The sequence below is a fragment of the Tripterygium wilfordii genome, chromosome 6, assembly GCF_013401445.1.
Source record: "Tripterygium wilfordii isolate XIE 37 chromosome 6, ASM1340144v1, whole genome shotgun sequence".
Lineage (NCBI taxonomy): Eukaryota > Viridiplantae > Streptophyta > Magnoliopsida > Celastrales > Celastraceae > Tripterygium > Tripterygium wilfordii.
In genome coordinates, this window is record NC_052237.1 from 8,406,926 (window position 1) to 8,428,062 (window position 21,137).

A 21,137-nucleotide genomic window follows, 5' to 3' on the forward strand; every position below is an offset into this window, starting at 1 on the left:
TCTTGTACTATAGAATGAAAGAATTGTTACAAACGGTAATAAGTTTCTCACCCAGAAACCAAGCCAAACTACCAAAAATTTTCTAAGCATTGATGAGGACCTTGACCATGAAACATTATACAATGTAAACTCTATACATCTCCAAGGTGTTAATACAGCCCCAACCCCTTTTCTTTCTTTTCCCTTTGTGTTCGGTTTTCTAAAAACATCCACCTTATTTACTATATAAACCCTCCCTATTCTGTCCTATCTCTCTCTGTCCATATTGATCTATAAGATCACGAACTTACGTAGCCACTTTTCATAAGAGAGTGAGAGAGACAATCTTCTCTCATGCTTTTGACTCACATCAAAACGGTTGTGATGATTATCAATATTAAAAGCTCACCAATGTAATCCAAAACCCTATCTTCACTCACCTTGTCAATAAAACGCACCAACTCTCCAATCTCTTGTGCTTTCTACGATAGAGGAGTAGATTACACGCGTTTGTGGTGGGAATACATAAAAAGAATAACACAAAAGTCTTGGATATTTAAAACAAATTTATTCAAACATATTAACACATGTTACATTTTTAATCTTCCAACACAATGGTTTCAGAAGGAAACCTAAGATGCATATATTGCATGTACGCATGAATTCGCTCTGCATACGGGGTAGCCCAAGCAGTTGCACAATCATGCCTGAAGTGAACCCATTGAGGCATAATGGGAGACATCGGGTAACCCTCTGTCAATGCAACTTAGAAGTAGTGATTAATTATTATTTACATACCCGATAGCGATAGCAACATGTTGATACGACGGTGGTGGAGTAGATCGAAGTGGAAAATATGTGAAGCTCTGTGCAGCACTTAAAATGTGTGATATCACACTGAACTTTGAAGCAATCAAGATACCCATGTCTGGCATAGTCATCCAATGCTCAATTGGTGCTCCTCTATCTAATGCAAAGAAGTTCAATGAGTTGTAAACACGGTCCACTGGTTATCACTGCCAAATATTGCAACATACTGTGTCCTGAATATGTGCAACTCTTCTATTAAGTTATATCGGATAGTTGCCCATGCATCTTCATGAAGACCAAGACAGACAGCTATCGCCCGAAAGCTGCAATTTCCATCAGGTTTTACATCTTGTACATGAATAATGTAAAGATGAAGTATAGGTGGAAATTGACGAACATAGGCATGTATAGAGTAGTTGTAAGTAGAGGAGCAACTGTGTCTCGCTGGTTCCTGAAACTGGAAAATATATGGCTGAACAAACTCAAATGTGGTCGTGTTAGCACGAGTGGATATGTCTTCCCGCTCTTCTAGTCAGGGCCTCCAAACGAATAACTGTGTCTACTTGGTTCCCGAGAATGAGGGGAATCAGACTCAATGAACACTAATGCAGACGGATTCGCACGAGTATTTGATGCAACTTTTTTCTTCGAGGAGGGGCGTCCACGAGTGTTCATCTTAACAACAGGTCCACGAATTAAAGTTGTTGATGGTGTGATTATCTCCCTCAACTTCCTTAAAAGACTGAATTTACCATGCCTTGGTTGCTACTTAAACTGTTCTGTGAATACTTGCAGATCGACGTCACAATCGATGTCATCGTCTTGAAGAGACACGCACAGTGATAAATCAAGTTTCCTCGAAAAATTATCTATGGAATCAATTGGTATGGGATGATCATCGTTCAAATATATTGCTTGCTCATGCCCACATGGCAGTCCATAGCTAGTACGAAGTTGACATCCGCATTTGTAGGAAACTTCTATGACATACTTAGATCGCTCAAATTCCTTCAAAATCAGATGCAATGCGTGGATTGAAACGAAACCACATAATTCCTGAAAGTGCGGTATATTGAATCGATGTTGGACGATAGTTTTGCTCTGCTCAATACTAGCTTTGATACCTATGACCTGTGATTGGATGACTTGGTGAATAAATGACAGTGATATCACCAAATCTGACTGTGATGACTCCAAGTATCGTTTCAACTTGGCATGCTGGCTCTCGACTCTATTAGTTGTTTGGTTTCCGAAATACAGATATTTTTCGATCCATGCGGATACAAACATCTCCTTATACGGTGTCAACCATACATCCTTAAGATAATTAATAATACCTGGAAAGTTTTGTAACACTACCTCAAGATCCGCCAAATTGCACACATACGCATTCTCAGTTTCGGATTCCAGCAACGTAGTCCACATTTTGTAGAATGCATTCCAAGTTTTGTTGTCTGTTATTGATGACCTGCACTTGCTCAAAATACTCCTATAGATGTGCCATCTACAAAGTAATTTCTTAGCATCGGGAAATACCTGGGCAGATGCATTCATCAAGGCCAACTCTCTGTCGGTGACAACAACCCGTGAACCAGTGCATCCATCCATTGTTGACTGCAGACACCTTAAAATCCAAGTATAATTGAACACTTTTTTTTAGTGTAGGAACACGAATGCTATGTAAAATGTCATATTAGTTGCAGTCACGCCAACAATCTCAAGGAGAGGCATCATGTATCCATTTGTTTTATATGTTGCGTCCATCAATAACATGTGCGGGAATCCAAGCAATCGCTCTAATGATCCTAGATGTGCGAAGAATAAATCTTCAAGCTCATTGGTTACAATATTTGTTCGACTCTCGAAAATGTATCCTTCACATTATAGGAATGACATGACAACTTGCATATGGGTTTTACCGGCTTTCTCTGCAGTTTGAAATTTCGATTGTGCATTATATGCGGTCTTAATGGTAGATACGTTGTCCGAATTCTGCTTCTTCAACGATGTCAAGATATCTCGTGGCTTCATATTTTTCGTAGACAGATGTACCATCAACTGGATTTCGAATTCAGAGAGCCGACCAGGGTATGATTGTCCCTCCATATATGTTACAGGGGCCTGATTATGTGTTCCACATACCACCCTTACCATCCAGTCATCACCTATTCTCATTTTCACCCCTTTCAATCTGAAAGGACAATTAACTTTTTTTTTGTGCCTGTAACCTTCGTGGAGGTTTTCTTACTTCTGTACGTGCCACCACGATTACATTGGAACAACAATCTAGGACTCTTCCTGATTAGACTAGTCCCTAACCTTTTAATGACAATGACATATCCTAAACTGCATCCAGTATTTTGAATCCAATCAATAAGAGATTGGCGCAAATTGAATACCTAAAAATGTATTAATTCTGTTAGAAATTAACAATTTTTTATTACAAATTGACATAAGAAAACTTATATTAATTGAGTTAAATATCATACCATGTCGGTGAAAAATTCATCCACATTTTCATCAACATTTTCGCCCACATTTTCATCCTTTGTTTTATTTTGTGTCTGAGAATATTAGCCTGAAATAGACATTCACTTGAGCATCTGCAATTAATGAAAAAAAATTCCTAAAACAATTAAAAAGTTGTATATTTACCTGATCACTTGAACCACTTGACAATCGCAGATCATTGGCCCAAATCCTCAATTGATCCAAATTCATATTTTCTGCTGGTATGTATATTGCCAAGAACAACCATATCTATGTATATATAGATTAATGGTGTTAAAGTTGAAGTTGTTGATGGAAAGAGTTACACCCTTTTACGGAGAATATATTCTCTGCAACTAAAGAGTTATACACTTTAATAGATAATATATTCTCTGCAACTAAAGAGTTACACCCTTTTACAGAGAATATATTCTCTGCAACTAAAGAGTAACACACTTTAGTGGAGAATATATTATCTTCAGACAGATGACACAGGACAAGACAAGATATGAGTATGCTTATCACTAGGCTAGGTAAAAACCAAAGATTTTTTATAAAATTCAATAATTCATTCGAAACAAGGCCCAAAGGCTTATGTTTTGGAAACCCTAATCCAATTAAAAGACTAATGGGTCTCCAGAATCTATTGAGAAGCTATGTATGGAGTATTCGTTTATGGTTGAAGAAAGCGCGTGACTTGTGAGTCAATATTGTAAAGATGTTTGGGTGCAAGATATAGAAGACATTGATTTTCTTTTCTAAAGGGAGGAACACGTGTACGATCCTTGGCCACATAAAAAGGTTCAGATGGACAGCTACTGTTATGGTTAATTTTTGACATAATTGTCATTGATCTGTGTCGACATGGGTCCCATGTGAGTGAGTTTATGAAGTGACAAACACAAACTATCCATCATAGGTATAGGCTAGAGTGGGTTTGTATAGCAATACCCAAAAAACAAACAAAGAAAGAAGCTTGACTAGAGGTCAGTTACCTTTTTCAACGGTATAACAGTAGCTACGATATCTCAATACAGCTGTACTGATTGCATCTCTTTCTTTTTCTCCTTTGAGTGGCGGTATTTTGACCCCACAAATTGGTAACCTTATCCCCTTTGAATTTCTTAATATTTATTTTACATAAAAATCAGTGCTTTAATATATTCTTTTACAAAATTGTACCTTTTACATTAAATAAATATTGTATCATGCTCGGTACCCTCACGTGATTGACTTGATAGGAACTTTTTTTTATGCATAAGATTTTGTCTTTTCCAATAATGTCTGTAATTTTTCTCAGTTGAAATGATTTTTATTCCCGACTTTTTTGTTTACTTTCATGAATTTTTCCTTACTAAAATCGAGCATATGCAACCGAGTAGGATGATCTTCTTCTATATAAGATCTTCTATATGCAATATGCGTATAGAACTTCCAAGTTTTTGAAAACTCAATTTCCATTTGCAGATACAGAAGCTCATTAACTAAATAATGGATAATCTTCAGTTTTGGGCAGAAAGTATAAGATTGTCCAGTAAATCCATATCGAGTGAGGTAGATAATTTTATATGTAATATATTTATTTTCATTTATATAAACTAATTTTATTTGTATGTAGGAGGATTTTCTCCAAAATGAAATACCAACAATACATACAGGGAGAGAGGAAAGACTCGACTTAGATTTTGAGGCACAACATGAAATTGTAGCAAAAGATGAAGGTGAATTTCAGATTGATATTACTGAAGAATTTTCCACTGATATGGTAATTTTATATGAATTGTAATTTTTTCTACTCAAGTTCAATTTTCGTGTTCTTTATAATTGATATGGGCATAAATACCTATTTTGTTTGATTTACAGATATTTAATTCTCGAGAATCACTAATCGAATGGGTTCAAACTCTTGGACGTAATCTTGGATTTGTAATTATTATAAGGTCGGAAATTGGAGGATTTGGAAAGCGACACAAATTAATTTTACAATGTGAGCATAGTGGTCACTACGTACCAAAAAGAAAGCCTACAAAAGTTACTGGATCAAAGCGATGTGGCTGTCCATTTACACTTAAGGGGATTAAATTGAAGACAGATGATGACTGGATGGTTAGGATAATATGTGGAATTCACAACCATCCAACGGCAATATATATGGAGGGGCATTCGTATGTTGGCAGACTTTCACTGCTGAAAATGATATCTTGGTAGACATGTCAAGATCTACTTGTAATACCAATCCACCACAATTTGTTGTACTATAAAGTAGCATTTGTAATTATTAAATTATTATATCTCGTCATTTGATTAATAATAGTTAAGTAAAAAATTAATTAATTGATGCATAGATACAACTACATATGGGCAGACATCTCATTGTCATCTATCAAATCACACACGTGTCAAGTTTATTAAAAAAGTACAGATTGGGAGAAAAAAGAAAGAAAGGGATATAAAAAATATTTATTTAATGTAAAAGGTACAAGGTTATAAAAAAAACACTAATTTTTATATAAATTAAATATTAAACAATTCAAAGAGGGTAATGTTATCAATTTGTGGGGGTCAAAATACCGCTACTCTTCTCCTTTCATACTCGCTTAACTCAAGCTTGGCTTTGACCTGGCGAGTGGCTAAAGGCCAATTGACTTAATTGAATTGAAATCGTAGGTCTCGGATTCTATTCCGTCTATTAGAGCAACCACAATAGTGGTTTTTTTGTTGGGACAGCCAAATGTATTGGAAGACGTGTTTTGCTGATGTGGTTGGGTATTTTGTTGATGTCACTAGGCCAACAAAATATTTTGATACAATGGTGCAAATTTGTTGGCTTTATTTTTGGTATAATAGAGATGGGTACCAATATTGATTTTGGTGTAGATGTAAGTGTGTTTTGTTATGGGACCCACTTAAAAAGCAAAAGCAAGCCATTTGAAGAGCCAGGCTACATATTTGCCACAACAAAATTGACCCAATAAATCAACACCATTGCACCACTTTTTTTTTCCATGGATCATTAGTTGGGACAATAAAATGCCTCCATGGGCCACTAAAAAGGGATTGTTGTAGTTGCTCATAGTGTATAAAGATACTAGTCAATCTGGTGTAAGTAACGGGGGCAAATCAGACCTTTCCACGCATGGCAATGTCTCTCAAACGAAGTATGTTGCGGTGGTGAGTTTCAACAATAAGAAGTAAGAACGCAAATGAATTCTTGAATATAATTGATAAATTGAGAATGTTCTTCCTCAATTTTAGGTTCCTGGTTCGCTTCATCTAGGGCTTCTCTTGTGCGATTGTTAACTAGATTGTGTTCGTCTTAGCAGAATTTGTGTTTGTCAAAACTCTCCGTTTTGATGGATCAACAATGGGCTCTTAATGTGTTTAAGTTGGGCTTCTTTCGGCCTCATGCTTAACACAATTTGTGTAACGCCCCAACCCGGAATGCGTTGCTTTTGATATGCTCTTAATCAATCTACTAATTTGTGTAACGCACCTCCCCATAATACGAAGATGCCAACCTGGAGTAAACGTGCAGCAATATCACAAATATATTCATAACCTAAGCAGGGCCTCATGCCATCTAACAATTCATATCACAGATAAATTCTCAAGTCTAAGCAGGGCCTTAGGCCACCTAACAAATCATATAATCAATAAATTCTCAAATCTAAGTAGGGCCTTAGGCTTCCTAACAATCACACATAAATTCTCCACACACAATAACATATGTAATCCACAACCAATGCAAGGAGCAATCCCGCAAGCATAAGCCATCGTCCGGACACAAAATCCACAAACTCGGTTCGGGAGTCCCGATCACACGGAGCACCCTTCCAACCGTCCATCCCACCATCGAATTGGGGTATCACACGACATGTCTCAATCAATAAAATAGGTATGACGAAATCCTAATAACATAATCAAATTTTAGAACCATCTAGTCCTATTACTCTCCAAGGATCTATGCATGTCACGCACACTCCTCCTGATCCGCAACCCTGGTACCGGAACTAGACTCACCTGCGAGGAGGGAATAAGGAAAAGAAAAGGGTGAGCGAAAGGCCCAGTAGGGAATAATAAGAAAGGCACAAATGCAACAATATGATAGCTAACATCATGTACATCAAACACAAGTAGATAACCACGCCATATGAGACCCTAACATATCGGGACCCTGAACAGCCCAACGACATCATCACATGGTGCTTCGAGCACATATAGATCCTGACTCCGCCCACCGGCATTCCCGTACTCATAGGAACCCTGAACGGGCCACCGATATTCCACATTCACATCAATCAAACCTAAGAGATATACGGGTCCATACCCGACATCTATCATGCAACTACAATGCGTGTCCAACATGACGATGCAATAGAATATACATACAACCTGCATATATATATACTACATGATGCATGTTCAAGAATAATTCATGCTCAATGGAAGATTGAACAAGTAGGGTATGCAATATAACTCAAATCATACAACGAATAAATCACAAAGTGGGGTTGCTCTCCCTTAGGTGCAATTAAGGCGAGAACGAAATCATAATGAACAATGAGAAAAGATAAACGTTCTTAATAAGAAGACATATTCAAAGAGAATAGCAAAGGGTGGAATTTCCCTACCTCGCACTCTAAAAATTAGCTATGTAAACCAATACTCAACCTTGAATTCTCCGGCCTCAATCAACCTACTATTCGATAAGCCCATCCTCCAATCAATATAAAAACAACTTTAATTTCACATATCTAACACAAATTAACCCAATAAATCAAGAAACCATTACCTTCTCTTACCCCAAACTTTCCAAGTTCTTGAACTTCACCTACTCAAGCTTGCTACTCCAATCAACAATAGAATCTAGAAATACAACCATAAACAAATCTAAATCAACCTATTAAATCACTAATTTCATCTAATTTAAAGATTTTCCCCCAAATCGACAAAACCCATAAAACCCTAGAATCTCAAATCACCCAATCTCTAGATACTAGCTTTTAGGTTTAAGAAAACTTACCAAGGTTGTAGAGACAAGTAGAAGGAAGGGATTCAAGCTTCCTTTAGGCCTTAAATGATGTAGGAACTCATGGATTTGAGTTTGGTTTCAAACCTTGAAAGATTAGAACAAAGAGAGGAATTTAAGAATATGTAATCTAGAGAGAGAAGTCATGAATCCAACTTGAAACAAATTGAAAGAGGACAATCTTACCTTGATTGATGATCTTAGATTGATGGAAGGAGGAAATTTGAGAGAAAATGGGGTTTAGGGTTTGTTTAGGTCTGGTATTTGAAGAGAAATCGCGAAATGGTTGTTTTTAAAACAATTCATGCGTGCTGATTTTAGGGAGGTGTCCGGACACCCTGGACGGCCTTCCGGACACCTCTGCCTATTTTGGTAGATCTGCACTTATATTCCTATGACTGTCCGGACAGCTTTATAAAGCTGTCCAGATAGTTACAGCTTTTAAACCACTTGTACACTCCCAACTCACTCGGTATAAATTTCTAATGATTTTTACCCTTAAATTTGACTTCAAACATGTCTACCCGACTCAAATGGATATATACTAGATACGTGTCATTCATACTAGGACTCTAAAGGTACGGGGTATTACACTTTGGCCTGTGTATTGGGCTCTCATTGTTAAGAGCTCTTTTAGTTTAAGTGTATTATAATACATATAGATTCAAACGGTTGTATTTATAATAGTCACATCATAAAGAACGTTGATGACCGTTAGATACACTAGCATACTGTATATATATGTACTGTGGTTACATTTTGTAATTACGACAATTGAATATACATGTTTAGTTGTTTATTCTCTCTTTTCTTCTTCCTCTTCTCCATGCTATCTTCTTCTCCTTCTCTTCTTTGATCTCTTACCTGCAAAGAATCAATAATATTCAATTATTTTATCGTATCGCAGCAAAATGAATTCAGAAATTATACAAGATGTTGATACTTCTAGGGTATCTCAAGCACTGGCTGAAGCTAGTGATTATATGAGGAATACTGCAGTGGCAGGCCTCAACAATGGAGTCAATCTCCACTCAGTACCTCCAATTGGTAATCCTATCTTATTTTCTTACCCACCCATCACTACTATACCTCTCTTGCCCACCCCATCTTTCACTACTACACCTCTATTGCCCACACCTTCCATTTATTCCACCCTGCCAACTCCTCCTTTTACCACAAACACCACACCTGTTCCAAATACAGCTACTAGCCCTTTTCTTAACCCCTATCATTTTCTCCCTAATGATTTTGCTGTAAGCAAATTAATTGTAGTAGAACTTACTAGATCCAATTAATTACCATATTTGGAGTTCCAATATGTTGACTGCCTTGGAAGCAAGAAACAAACTTGTCTTCATAGATGGTACACTTTCTATTCCTCATCCTCAGGATCCTAACCTTCCATTGTGGAAACAAGGTAATAGCCTTATCAAAAATTGGATCACTAATTGTGTATCCATACAAATTCAAGCCAGTATTACTGGTTGGAAATCAGCAAGAGATCTATGGGTTGATCTCAAAAACATGTTCTTAGTCACAAACAAGACTCGTGTGTTTGAAATATATAGAACCTTGGCTAATATCAAGCAAGGTTCTTTATCAGTTACTGACTATTTTGTCAAACTCAAAAGCTATTGGGATGAACTTCAAAATCATCAATCTATACCACAATGTAAATGTGGACAGTGTGCTTGCAACACATATCAACCTCTGGTTTTATAGAGGGAGGAAGAGAAAGTAATGCAACTTCTCATGGGTTTAAATGACTCTTACCATCATGTAAGCAGTCAAATATTACTCATGTCACCATTCCCTGATGTGCATAAGGTTTTCAATTTGATCAGACAAGAAGAAAATACACAACAGATATATTTGACAAAGATAGTGGCAGAGAATCCTATTGCTATGGCTTTCAACAAGCTAAACAATTCTTACTCTAACAAGCCTTTCAAGCCAAAAAGAGATTATGATAATATCTCTAAAAATTCCTCCTCCAACAAGGAAGGAATGTATTGCAAGCATTGCAAAAAGGATAATCAGAACACAGAAAAATGCTTCAAGTTGTTTGGATTTCCTCCAAAGAAGAAATCAAACAATGATGGTCGATCTTATTCAGCCAATCAAGTTTTTGTTTCATCTGATGACTCCAAGTCTTAGTCTATGGATCTTTCTAATGTTCAATGCATGCAACTCATTGACTTTCTTAAGACTAAGGTGAATGGAGAAGCTTCCAATTCTTCACAACCTAAGCATCACGTGGCTTCAGCTTCTGCTCTCTCAGGTATAACCAATTCTACCCAATAAATTACTAAATGGATTGTAGATTCTGAAGCTTCTGACCATGTTGCATGTCATGTGTCATTATTTCATACATATCATGTCATGCATAACTCCTATGTCACATTGCCTAATGGTCAAAAACACAACATTAGTCACATAGGTTTTGTTAAACTTACTCCTCAAATCACTCTCACTAAAGTCCTTTGTGTTCCTAGTTTTTCTTTCAACTTAATTTCGGTGAGTAAACTCACTAATATGAGTCATCATACTGTCCTGTTTTCTAAAAACAAGTGTGCACTGTAGGATCCAATCACCTTGAAGAAAATTGGTATGGGTAACATGATTAAGGGACTCTACATCTACAATCCAGATAAAGAAAATCACATTTTGTACTCTGGAAGTATTAATTCTATAACTAGTAGTAGGATATGGCATATAAGACTAGGTCATCCTTCTCAACCTGTTAGCCATATGCTACCTAAGTTTTTGTCAAACAATTCACAATATTGTAATGAATATTTTTATGGTAAAATGAAAAGATTACCTTTCACTATTAGCAATTCTTTGTCCAAATCTTGTTTTGATCTTGTCCATATGGACATTTGGGGACCCAATGTCACAATTTCTATAGATTGCTATAAGTATTTTCTCACCATTGTAGATGACTATTCTAGAATGGTATGGGTTTACCTAATGAAATCTAAAGACGAAACCATGAAATACATTAGAGCTTTTATTAATTTAGTCCATACTCAATTTCATAAACAAGTCAAAATCATTAGATCTGATAATGGCAACGAATTTCTCATGACAGATTTTTATTTACAAGAAGGTATCAACCATCAAAAATCGTGTCCCTACACACCCCAACAAAATGGGATAGTGGAAAGGAAACATCAAACCCTTTTAAACATGGCTAGAACTCTTAGAATTCAGAGTGGTATAGATGAACAATTTTGGTCATTTTGTATCAAAACAGCTGCCTTCCTAGTTAACAGACTACCTTCAAGAGTTTTAGACCAAAAAACCCCATATCACATGGTCTATAATAGAGACTTTGATTAACACACTCCAAGAGTTTTTGGCTGTTTTTGTATTGCTAAAACAAACAAAACACCCAACTCTAAGTTTCAACCTAAAGCCATTCCTGGTCTTTTTTTAGGTTATCCTCTGGGAACTAAAGGTTACTAGATTCTAAATATTCAAACTCATGAAATTTTTACATCTAGGGATGTCTATTTCAAGGAAACAGAATTCCCTTTTCAAACTACTCAAGAAAACACAACAACTGCACATCTTCAACAACATTCACTAGAACATACAACATCAATTCCTATTCATACTAGCAATGAATTAAATAGTCATTCTAGAATTAAAACAAAACCCACATACCAAGCAGATTATGTTTGCAATACTATTGATACTTCCCATCAACATTCTATGCATGATAGCATTTTGCCTGATCATTCACATGATTCATTCATATCTACCATTATAAAACAAAAGGAACCAAATACATATAAGGAAGCAATACAAGACCCCAATTGGATTAAAGCTATGCAGAATGAAATGCAAGCCTTAATAGATAACAAAACATGGGTTTTAACTATTTTACCACCAGATAGAAAGGCAATAGGTTAGATATGGATATTTAAGACCAAATATAAGGCAGATGGCTCCCTAGAAAGATATAAAGCCAGGCTGGATGCCCAAGGCTACAACCAAAGTGAAGGTTTTGATTACAAAGAAACCTTTGCTCCTGTGGTTAAAGTTACCACAGTTAGAATTTTCTTAGCCTTAGCCACAATAAATAAATGGTTTTTATTTCATCTTGACGTGCACAATGCCTTTTTAAATGGTGAATTGGAGGAAGATGTTTACATGAGAATTCCTCCAGGTTATTCTCATCAAGGAAAGAACTTAGTTTGCAAATTAAATAAATCTATTTAAGGTCTAAAGCAAGCCTCTAGACAATGAAATGAAAAGTGTAAGAAGGCACTTCTAGACTTTGGATTTATTCAAAGTAGAGCTGACTGTTCACTATTTTTATACAAAAATAATGGTCACCAGGTTTTTCTACTTCTTTATGTAGATGACATGGCAATAGGGGGAGATAACTTGACCTTACTCAATAAAGTTAAGCAATACATAGGTTCTTGTTTCAAAATAAAGGACTTAGGACCCTTAAAATATTTTTTAGGTTTGGAGATTCAAAATATTGAAACTGGTATTACAGTCAGTCAAAGAAAATATGCCCATGACCTTTTAAAGGATACTGCTCTATATGATGCTAATCCTATCAACTCCCTATTGATACAAATAGCAAACTGCCACCTGATTAGGGCCTACCTTTACATGATCCCCTTCAATACAGGAGATTAGTGGGTAGATTAATGTATCTATGCATAACCAGACCTGATATTACATACACAGTAAATACACTCAGCCAATTTATGCAACAACCAACTCCAGTTAAATGTGCATATCTATATAATTGTCAAGTTATATTCCAACAATATTAAAGAGAATTTTAATGTTAAATATGGAATAATAGCACTACCTGTACGTGCATACTGAGTAATTTTTGCATATGGTAAAATGTGCATATCTGTATAATTGTGCATGCTGGAATATTTTGCATGTTGCATGCTTAGCTGCTTTTACAAAAATATTTTGGTGATTTTTTTAGTGATTAACAATAATGAAGCAATGTCTAGAAAGTTTTGTCTAGGAAAGGGGTTATTTAATTGTGCGTCGTATTAAACGGAAGGCCCTCTCTTTCCTTGGAAAGATCTGGTTGTTAAATTCGTTAGTCCCTAACTTAGAAAGTCGACAAAATTTTATTTGTGACTTTTTGAACCAATAATTCTGTGGTGTTGAATTATCAAGGCTTATATCTTTGAATTATTTTATATGTTTGTGTTACTTACTCTACACTTTGACTTATGTAGAGAATCAATAGAACCAATTAAAAATGTTGAAGGATCCACCGTCCACACCAGAGGTGATGACTTGACCCCTGGAGGTTTGAACAACCCAAGTGGTGTGGCTTCTCCTAGTGGAGGTGTGCCAGTGACTGCTCCTATTGGAGGTGTGGCTGCTCCTAATGGAGACGAGCCTAAGATTGCTCCTGTTGAGCCTACTACTCTAGCTTATGTTGATGGGAGGACTGCAGCTCTTCTGGCTGACCTAATGGTTCCAACCAAAGCCAGAAAAGTTTACCGACAAGGATTTCAAAAGGTGGCAACCAAAGATGTGTTTCTACTTGACCGCCTTGAACCTTGTCAAGTACCTCAACAAGGTGTGCCCCATTCTGTCACCAGGCGAGCAAGACATAACTACTATAGCAGTCCAGTTTTGGAAGGTTAATGAATATCTATGCAGGAACTATATCCTCAATGGATTATTCAATGACCTGTACAATATGTACTCCAACATCTCTTCAGCCAAAGAGCTTTAGGACTCTCTTGAAAAGAAGTACAAAATTGAGGATGTCGGTACGAAGAAATTTGTGGTGGCCAAATTTCTTGACTTTATGATGGTGGATGCCAAGTCTATTGTCAACCAACTTGAAGAGTTTCAATTCATCTTGCATCAAAATACAAGCTGAGGGATTGGTAATAAATGAGCCATTCCAAGTGGCAGTAGTCATCGAGAAGCTATCTCCTAGCTGGACTGATTTCAAGAATTACTTGAAACACAAGCGCAAGGTGATGAACATGGAGGAATTGATGGTCCGTTTGAGGATTGAGGAGGACAACCGGAATAATTTAGCACTTCCAAAAGCTTTTAAAGCCCACCTGGTGGAAGCTTCCAAGCCCAAGCATGGGAAGAGGAAAAGGGAGAACCAGACCAAAGGGAAGCTGAAAGAGCAACCCAATAAGTTACAGGGTACCTGCTTTGTCTGCAACGAACCTGGACACCGGGCCAAAGATTGCAGGAAGCGTCCTAACAAGGAAAAGGCCAATAACAAGGGAAAGAAGCAAGCCCACCTAGTTGAGGAGGAGGAAGATCAAGAGGTGTTTTGTGCTGTCATCTCTCGGGTAAACATAGTGACAAACACCAAAGATTGGTGGATGGACACAGGTGCAACCACATATATTTGCATCCACAAGGAACTCTTCTCAACATATGAGAAGAAAGATGATGGTGAGAAGGTTTATAAGACTAACTATGCTCCAGCCACCATCGAAGGAGTCGGAAAGGTGATTTTGAAGTTCCCTTCCAGCAAGAAGCTTGAGCTGCTGAATGTGATGCATGTCCCGGATATCAAGAAGAATTTGGTATCAATGCCCATTATTATCGAGAAAGGATTCAAATTAGTATTTGAGTTAAACAAATTTGTACTCTCTAAGGGTGGGATTTATTTGGGAAATGGGTATATCAATGATGGGCTTTTTAAAGCCAATTGTGTTGTAATAGATGAAAAGTCTAAATTCCAATACCCAAAAACTATTATCAATAAAGAAAAGTCTTCAGCTTACATGGTTATGTCTCCTTTTCTATGGCATGGTAGATTAGAACATGTAAACTATGGTACAATAAAAAATTGGTAAACTTAGGTTTAATTCCCAAATTCAATTTGGATGTCAACCACAAATGTGAAACATGTGTTGAAGCAAAGTTTGCCAAGAAACCCTTTTTCCAATATTGAAAGAAGTACTGAGCCTCTGGCATTAATCCATACAGATTTATGCGACTTGAAATTTGTTCAAAGTAGAGGTGGGAAGAAGTATTTTATTACTTTCATTGATGATTGTACTCGTTATTGCTATGTTTATTTATTAACTAGCAAAAACGAAGCAATGGACATGTTTGTAAAGTACAAGAATGAGGTTGAGACTCAACTTGGTACGAAAATTAAAGCACTAAGGTCTTATGGGAGAGGAAGATATGATTATGCTCTCTTTGATAAGTTGTGTGCTGAGTTTGGAATAATCCACCAGACTACAACACCATATAAACCTCAACAAAATGGATTGCTTAGAGGAAAAACCGAACTCTAAAAGAGATGGTTAATTCCATACTCATAAGTTCAGGTCTACCACAAAACTTGTGGGGGGGGAAGCAGTCTTGACTGCTAATTGCATTCTTAATTGAATGCCCCAAAAGAAAACAGGTAGAATTCCATATGAGATAAGGAATAAGAGAGCACCATCCTTCAAATATTTGAAAGTGTCTTGCTAAGGACGTTGTACCTCCACCAAAGCAAACAAAACTCAGACCTAAGATGGTGGATCACATATTCATCGAATATGCTCAAAATAGCAGTGCATTTAGATTTCTGGTACACAAATCTAAAATTGATGACATCCATGTCAATACGATCATGGAAACAAGAGATGTAGAATTTTTTGAGAATATTTTCCCTTGTAAACGAGGTGAAACCTCTCAAAAACGAAATAGAGATTCAAATTATGAGAATGAAGAAATCGGTGAACGAGAGACCGATGAAATAGAACCAAGAAGGAGCAAGAGATCGAAAATCTCTAAGTCCTTTGGTTTAGATTATCTAACATATATGTTAGAAAGCGAACCTCAGACTTATAGTGAAGCAATGTCATCTCCATAATCTCCATTCTGAAAAGAAGCTGTTGACAACGAGCTAGAATCCATCCTAAGTAACCATACTTGGGAATTGGTTGATCTCCCACTAGAGAATAAACCAATTGGATGTAAATGGATCTTTAGGAAGAAGCTAAAAGCTTACGGATCCATTGATAAGTACAAAGTAAGGCTTGTAGCCAAAGGGTATAGACAAAAGGAGGGTCTAGACTACTTTGATACTTATACACTAGTCATGAGGATTACATCTGTTCGGATGTTAATCTCGATAGCTTCGCCATATGGATTGGTGATACATCAAATGAATGTAAAAACCGCTTTCTTAAACGGTGAACTCAATGAAGAGATTTATATATAACAACCTGAGGGTTTCAAGGTCAAAGGACAAGAACACAAAGTGTGTAGACTTGTCAAGTTGTTGTATGGGCTTAAGTAAGCTCCAAAGCAATGGCATGAGAAATTTGACTAATTAATGATTCAAGAAGGATTCTGAATCAACGAGTGCGACAAATGCTTTTACACAAAAACTATCAATAATGAGTGTGTAATTGTTTGTCTATATGTCGATGATATGCTAATGCTTGGTCGTAACGTTGAGATCATCAACAAAACCAAGAAAATGCTATCGAAGAACTTTGATATAAAAGACATGGGTGAAGCTGATGTGATACTAGGCATTAAGATTCTCAAATCTTCAGAAGGCATAGTTTTATCTCAATCACACTATATTGAGAAAGTGATTGAACGGTTCAAAGGGCATGGCATCAAAGATGCGAACAATCATTTTCTCCCTCACCTGGTCTTACATAAGAATACTGGAAACAATATTAATCAGCTAGAATGCTCTCGTATTATTGGCAGTGTCATATATATCATGAACTGCACGAGATCGGATATTGCGTATTCTGTTAATAAACTAAGCAGATACACTAGCAATCCTGGACATGAGCACTGGAAAGCTCTATTGAGAGTATTAGGGTACCTAAACAAAACAAAAAAAAATAAAGTTTTGAGCTATGATAAATACCCTGCTGTTGTAGAAGGATACAGTGACGCCAATTGAATTTCATATTCAAAGGAATCAAAATCAACTAGTGGTTATGTATTTCTTCTTGGAGGGGCAGTTGTATCATGGAAGTCCTCAAAGCAAACTTACATCGCACAATCGACGATGGAATCAGAGTTCATTGCTCTCGATAAAGATGGTGAAGAAACAGACTGGCTTTGATACTTTTTGGAGGATATTTCAATATTGCCAAAGCCTATGCCTGCAATTTGCATTCATTGCGATAGTTAAGCTGCAATTGCACGAGCACAAAATATGATATATAACGGTAAGTCTCGACACATTCGTCGAAGACATAATTCCGTTAGGCAGTTACTCTCGAGTGGAATAATTTTCATAGATTTTGTGAAGTCTAAAGAAAATCTTGCAGATCCATTTACAAAAGATTTGAGTCAAGAGGTAACAGACTGCGCATCGAGGGGAATGGGCTTGAAGGCCTTGATTGAATAAGTTACCTTGATGGAAACCTAACCTAGCGATTGGAGATCCCAGGGACTAGGTTCAATAGGACAACACAAGTTGGGTGTAACTTAAATGTGAGCAGTACGGAATTTTACTCCAACCCATTCCTAGAATGCACAAAGTGCTGCTAGAAAGTGTGTATAAGGTTAAGTTATGCTTTTAAAGATTCTTATGTCTTGTGATAAACAAGTATAGTATTAGAGGATACTCTTGATAGGAAATCACCTATGTGAGTGAAGAGTATGGTCGGCTCTATGAAAGTATTTTAAGGCAATATTTCTAAGGCCCTCACTAAACCTAAGACGTTCATGGCCGAAATAATGAACACAACCGAGAACCAATTATGAATTGGATCAGTGCTGTGTGAGGTATGTTGACTAGGCTTACACAAACAACTAGCAATTCAAGGCGTCAGTCCACTGACTAGTTAAGTAAGTTCGATAGGCTTTCACTAGGGAAGGTTCAAAGCCAAAAGCTACCTATCTCGATGCAGTATTGATTCTACTGCACTCTCAGACGTATTCCCGTGTCTGAGTTGTCGTCTGTTTCCATTCAATGTGGAGGATTGTTGGAAAAATGATGGTCAACCATAGTTTGACCTAAATTTAATGACTAATTAATAAGAGTCATTGAATAATAATTGATGGGTCTTAATCTTCAATATGAAGAGAAGAGGTTGGAGTTTAATATGGTCCAAAACCATTTTTCGATTGAATGGAAATTGACTCCAAAATAGTCATGTTAATCATGAAAAACAAAGTACAATAAGTGTGTGTATGGGAATCCCACATTGGAGAAATTCATTGTGGGTGTATTGTTTATAAGCTTAAGTTTTGAAGTAAAGTTTTGAGCCCAAGGGCACCCAAGCTTTTGTAGGAGGGAGAGACTCTCCACTATGGGCTTGGATTGAAAACACACACGTGCATGCCCGCCCGCCCTCCACGTCTGGCCAGGCCAGGCCGGCTGGTCAATGGGGCATGGCATGGCGAGGCGAGCGGTCCTAAATTTTTGCACGAAGTTTAGTTTTTTTTTGGCCCATTAATAATCCATATTCATTTAATGTGGATAGATAACTTGGTCAAACCTGTTGAGTTTGGCCACAATATTTGCTCAGCCCACTACCCTCATTACCCGATCAAGTCAATTGCAGCTCAAGTGGTTGCACGTCTTGGTGAAGTGGAGGCCCGAAAATCAGTGTGGATCACTGATTTTTCTGGGCTGGTGGTTGTTGGGCTCTCCTATATAAGGAGAGCTTGGCAGCAAATTCAACACACAAGAACAAAAATTCTTTCTTCTTTCTCCTGCTATTTGTCTTCTCTTAGAGTGTTATTCTTGTTGGTTCGATTGAGTCCACTGGTATTGTTGTACTGCTTACTCGTGATGTGGAACATTGTATCTTGGGAAGGGATTGTCCGGAAAACAGAAACACCATTTGGCTGGGGTAAATTCTCTTTAAGGAAATTCGCTGACTTAGACATACCTTGCTCCCTACAACTTCTGTTCCTACATCGGTTTTTGGTATTTTTAATTAAAAAGTTGTTATTGTACTCGTAAATCATGTTGTGTTACTCAATATATGTTACTATTTATTCATGCAATCTATTATTACTACTGTTAGAGTTAATCATATGCATGCTTATAGTCCAACATATCATACAGAAAATAAATTCCAAAATTACGAATGCATATACTTATTATATCTAACAATTAATAGAAGAAAATTACTAAACCAGGAAGCACACCGTATCTTCAAAATCATCGTCATTAATTCTCGATCTACTCCCATTCAGATTTATCTCCAGGTCAACTCCATCTAACCCTATGACTCTATGAGGTGTGGTAGATGTGGAATATTTGGTCTCAACAGAAAGGGTTGCAGTTATGAAATACCAATGGCAAATTCAATTATGAATGAAGGAGCACTTGCAGGCAAGGTATCGGAGGCAGTATGTTGCTTTGTCACACGTATTACTTATTTTGGATATTGGAAGTATGTTGGGCATGATATTGGTTTGCGATGTGGACAAGGTGTCAAAGGGTATTTCATACCTGAGGCGATTCATGGGCCTAATCATACATAGTCCATGGGTCAGGTAGCGAACTTGTGTACAAGAGAGGACCTTTGGCCTTATTAGTCAAAGAGTGGATTGGGCTTGGAGCAATACCTGAGGAAAATGGGCTTGAGCCCCTTTTTTGCCACTACAACTTCCAACTCCACAATATTCACCACAAATTGTCTCAACAACTGATCTTCTTGAGGACCTTAATGACATATTCAAATCCACCATAATTAGGGCTCGACATCGAGCCGAGTCGGGCAGGCTCAAAAATATGAGGCCCAAGCCCAGATTTACCATTCGGGATTTGAGCGTGGGCTTGGGATGAAAATGGAAACCCAAACCCGACCCGAGCCCAAATGAGTCAGACTAATGGGTCGGGCTATATATATATATAGACACACACACACGTCTATATATATATTATATATATACATATTTTATATATAAATAAATAATGTATGGTGTCTAGTCGGGCTTGGACCGGACCAAAATTGGGCCGAAGTGTCAGCCTGGCCTCAGAAATGGAACCCAAGCCCCCCTAGGCATCGGGCCTGGCTGCCCAGGCCCGATATAATTTCGGGCCGGGCCTAGACCTGCGGGTCAAATGGTGACCCCTAACCATAATTGTCTCCCATCTTTGCATTGAATCCAAAAACCCTTACTATGTTGAATTTTTCCCCAAAATAGACCTTAAGAACAATCGTAAAATTGTAAATGACTGTGTTTGATAAAATGACACTAAGAACTGTCTTTTTAATAAAATGTCTCTTATACAATTTTCAGTTCATTTATAAATTAACTTTTAATCATTACGTGTCGTTATTTTTATTTCAGATAAATTTCGGAGACATAATTAAAATTATGAACTATTTAATAGGCCACGTGAATCCAATGGACTAATACCTTTGTGAAATAATGAGCTGGGCCTAGGAGTTAGTCATGCAAATGGGCCCATTAGAATGAAATAAGGGATACTTTCAAGCCATCGAAGTCGAAGCCGATACCAGTTATTATACGTCAGGACATAAAAGTCCACCCAAGAACTCTTTTCCTTAAAAGTTAAAACTATCTATTAATAGGTCAATTACATTTGTACCTTCCTTATTGTCTTCTTTCTCCCTACAAATTTACTCTCTCTCTCTCGAATCTAAGTATCTATGTCTATTGAAGAAGAATGACAAATATGAAAATATGAAATTATTAGTTTTTTAAAAGATGCATCTATCTGAAAAATATGTACTTATGTGGAAAAAAATTTCAAATGGACCTATATATCCAATAGTTATCAAAGTGATACTTATATGATATTTGCTAATGAAAGAAAACAAGATCTGGCCCACTACTAAGTACTAACCAGCCCAAGTTAACACCCATTCATGGGGTTAGTTAAAACGAG

The 21,137-nt window shown here is 37.0% G+C and overlaps 2 protein-coding genes across 2 annotated transcripts; one reads left to right on the top strand and one right to left on the bottom strand.

The window, feature by feature from the left end:
- Positions 1-1,317: 1,317 nt before the first annotated feature.
- On the bottom strand, positions 1,318-4,740 carry LOC120000679. The gene is made up of 8 exons (XM_038848805.1): positions 4,615-4,740; positions 3,279-3,353; positions 3,038-3,188; positions 2,709-2,954; positions 2,497-2,594; positions 2,326-2,403; positions 1,579-2,082; positions 1,318-1,464 (listed from the first exon to the last, which is right to left on the bottom strand). The coding sequence occupies exons 1-8, from the start codon at positions 4,738-4,740 to the stop codon at positions 1,318-1,320; spliced, it is 1,425 nt and encodes a 474-aa protein (XP_038704733.1).
- Positions 4,741-4,770: 30 nt separating this feature from the next.
- On the top strand, positions 4,771-6,036 carry LOC120000680. The gene is made up of 4 exons (XM_038848807.1): positions 4,771-4,833; positions 4,898-5,044; positions 5,143-5,385; positions 5,947-6,036. Exons 1-4 carry the CDS (start codon positions 4,771-4,773, stop codon positions 6,034-6,036), a joined length of 543 nt encoding a protein of 180 aa, XP_038704735.1.
- Positions 6,037-21,137: the final 15,101 nt, after the last annotated feature.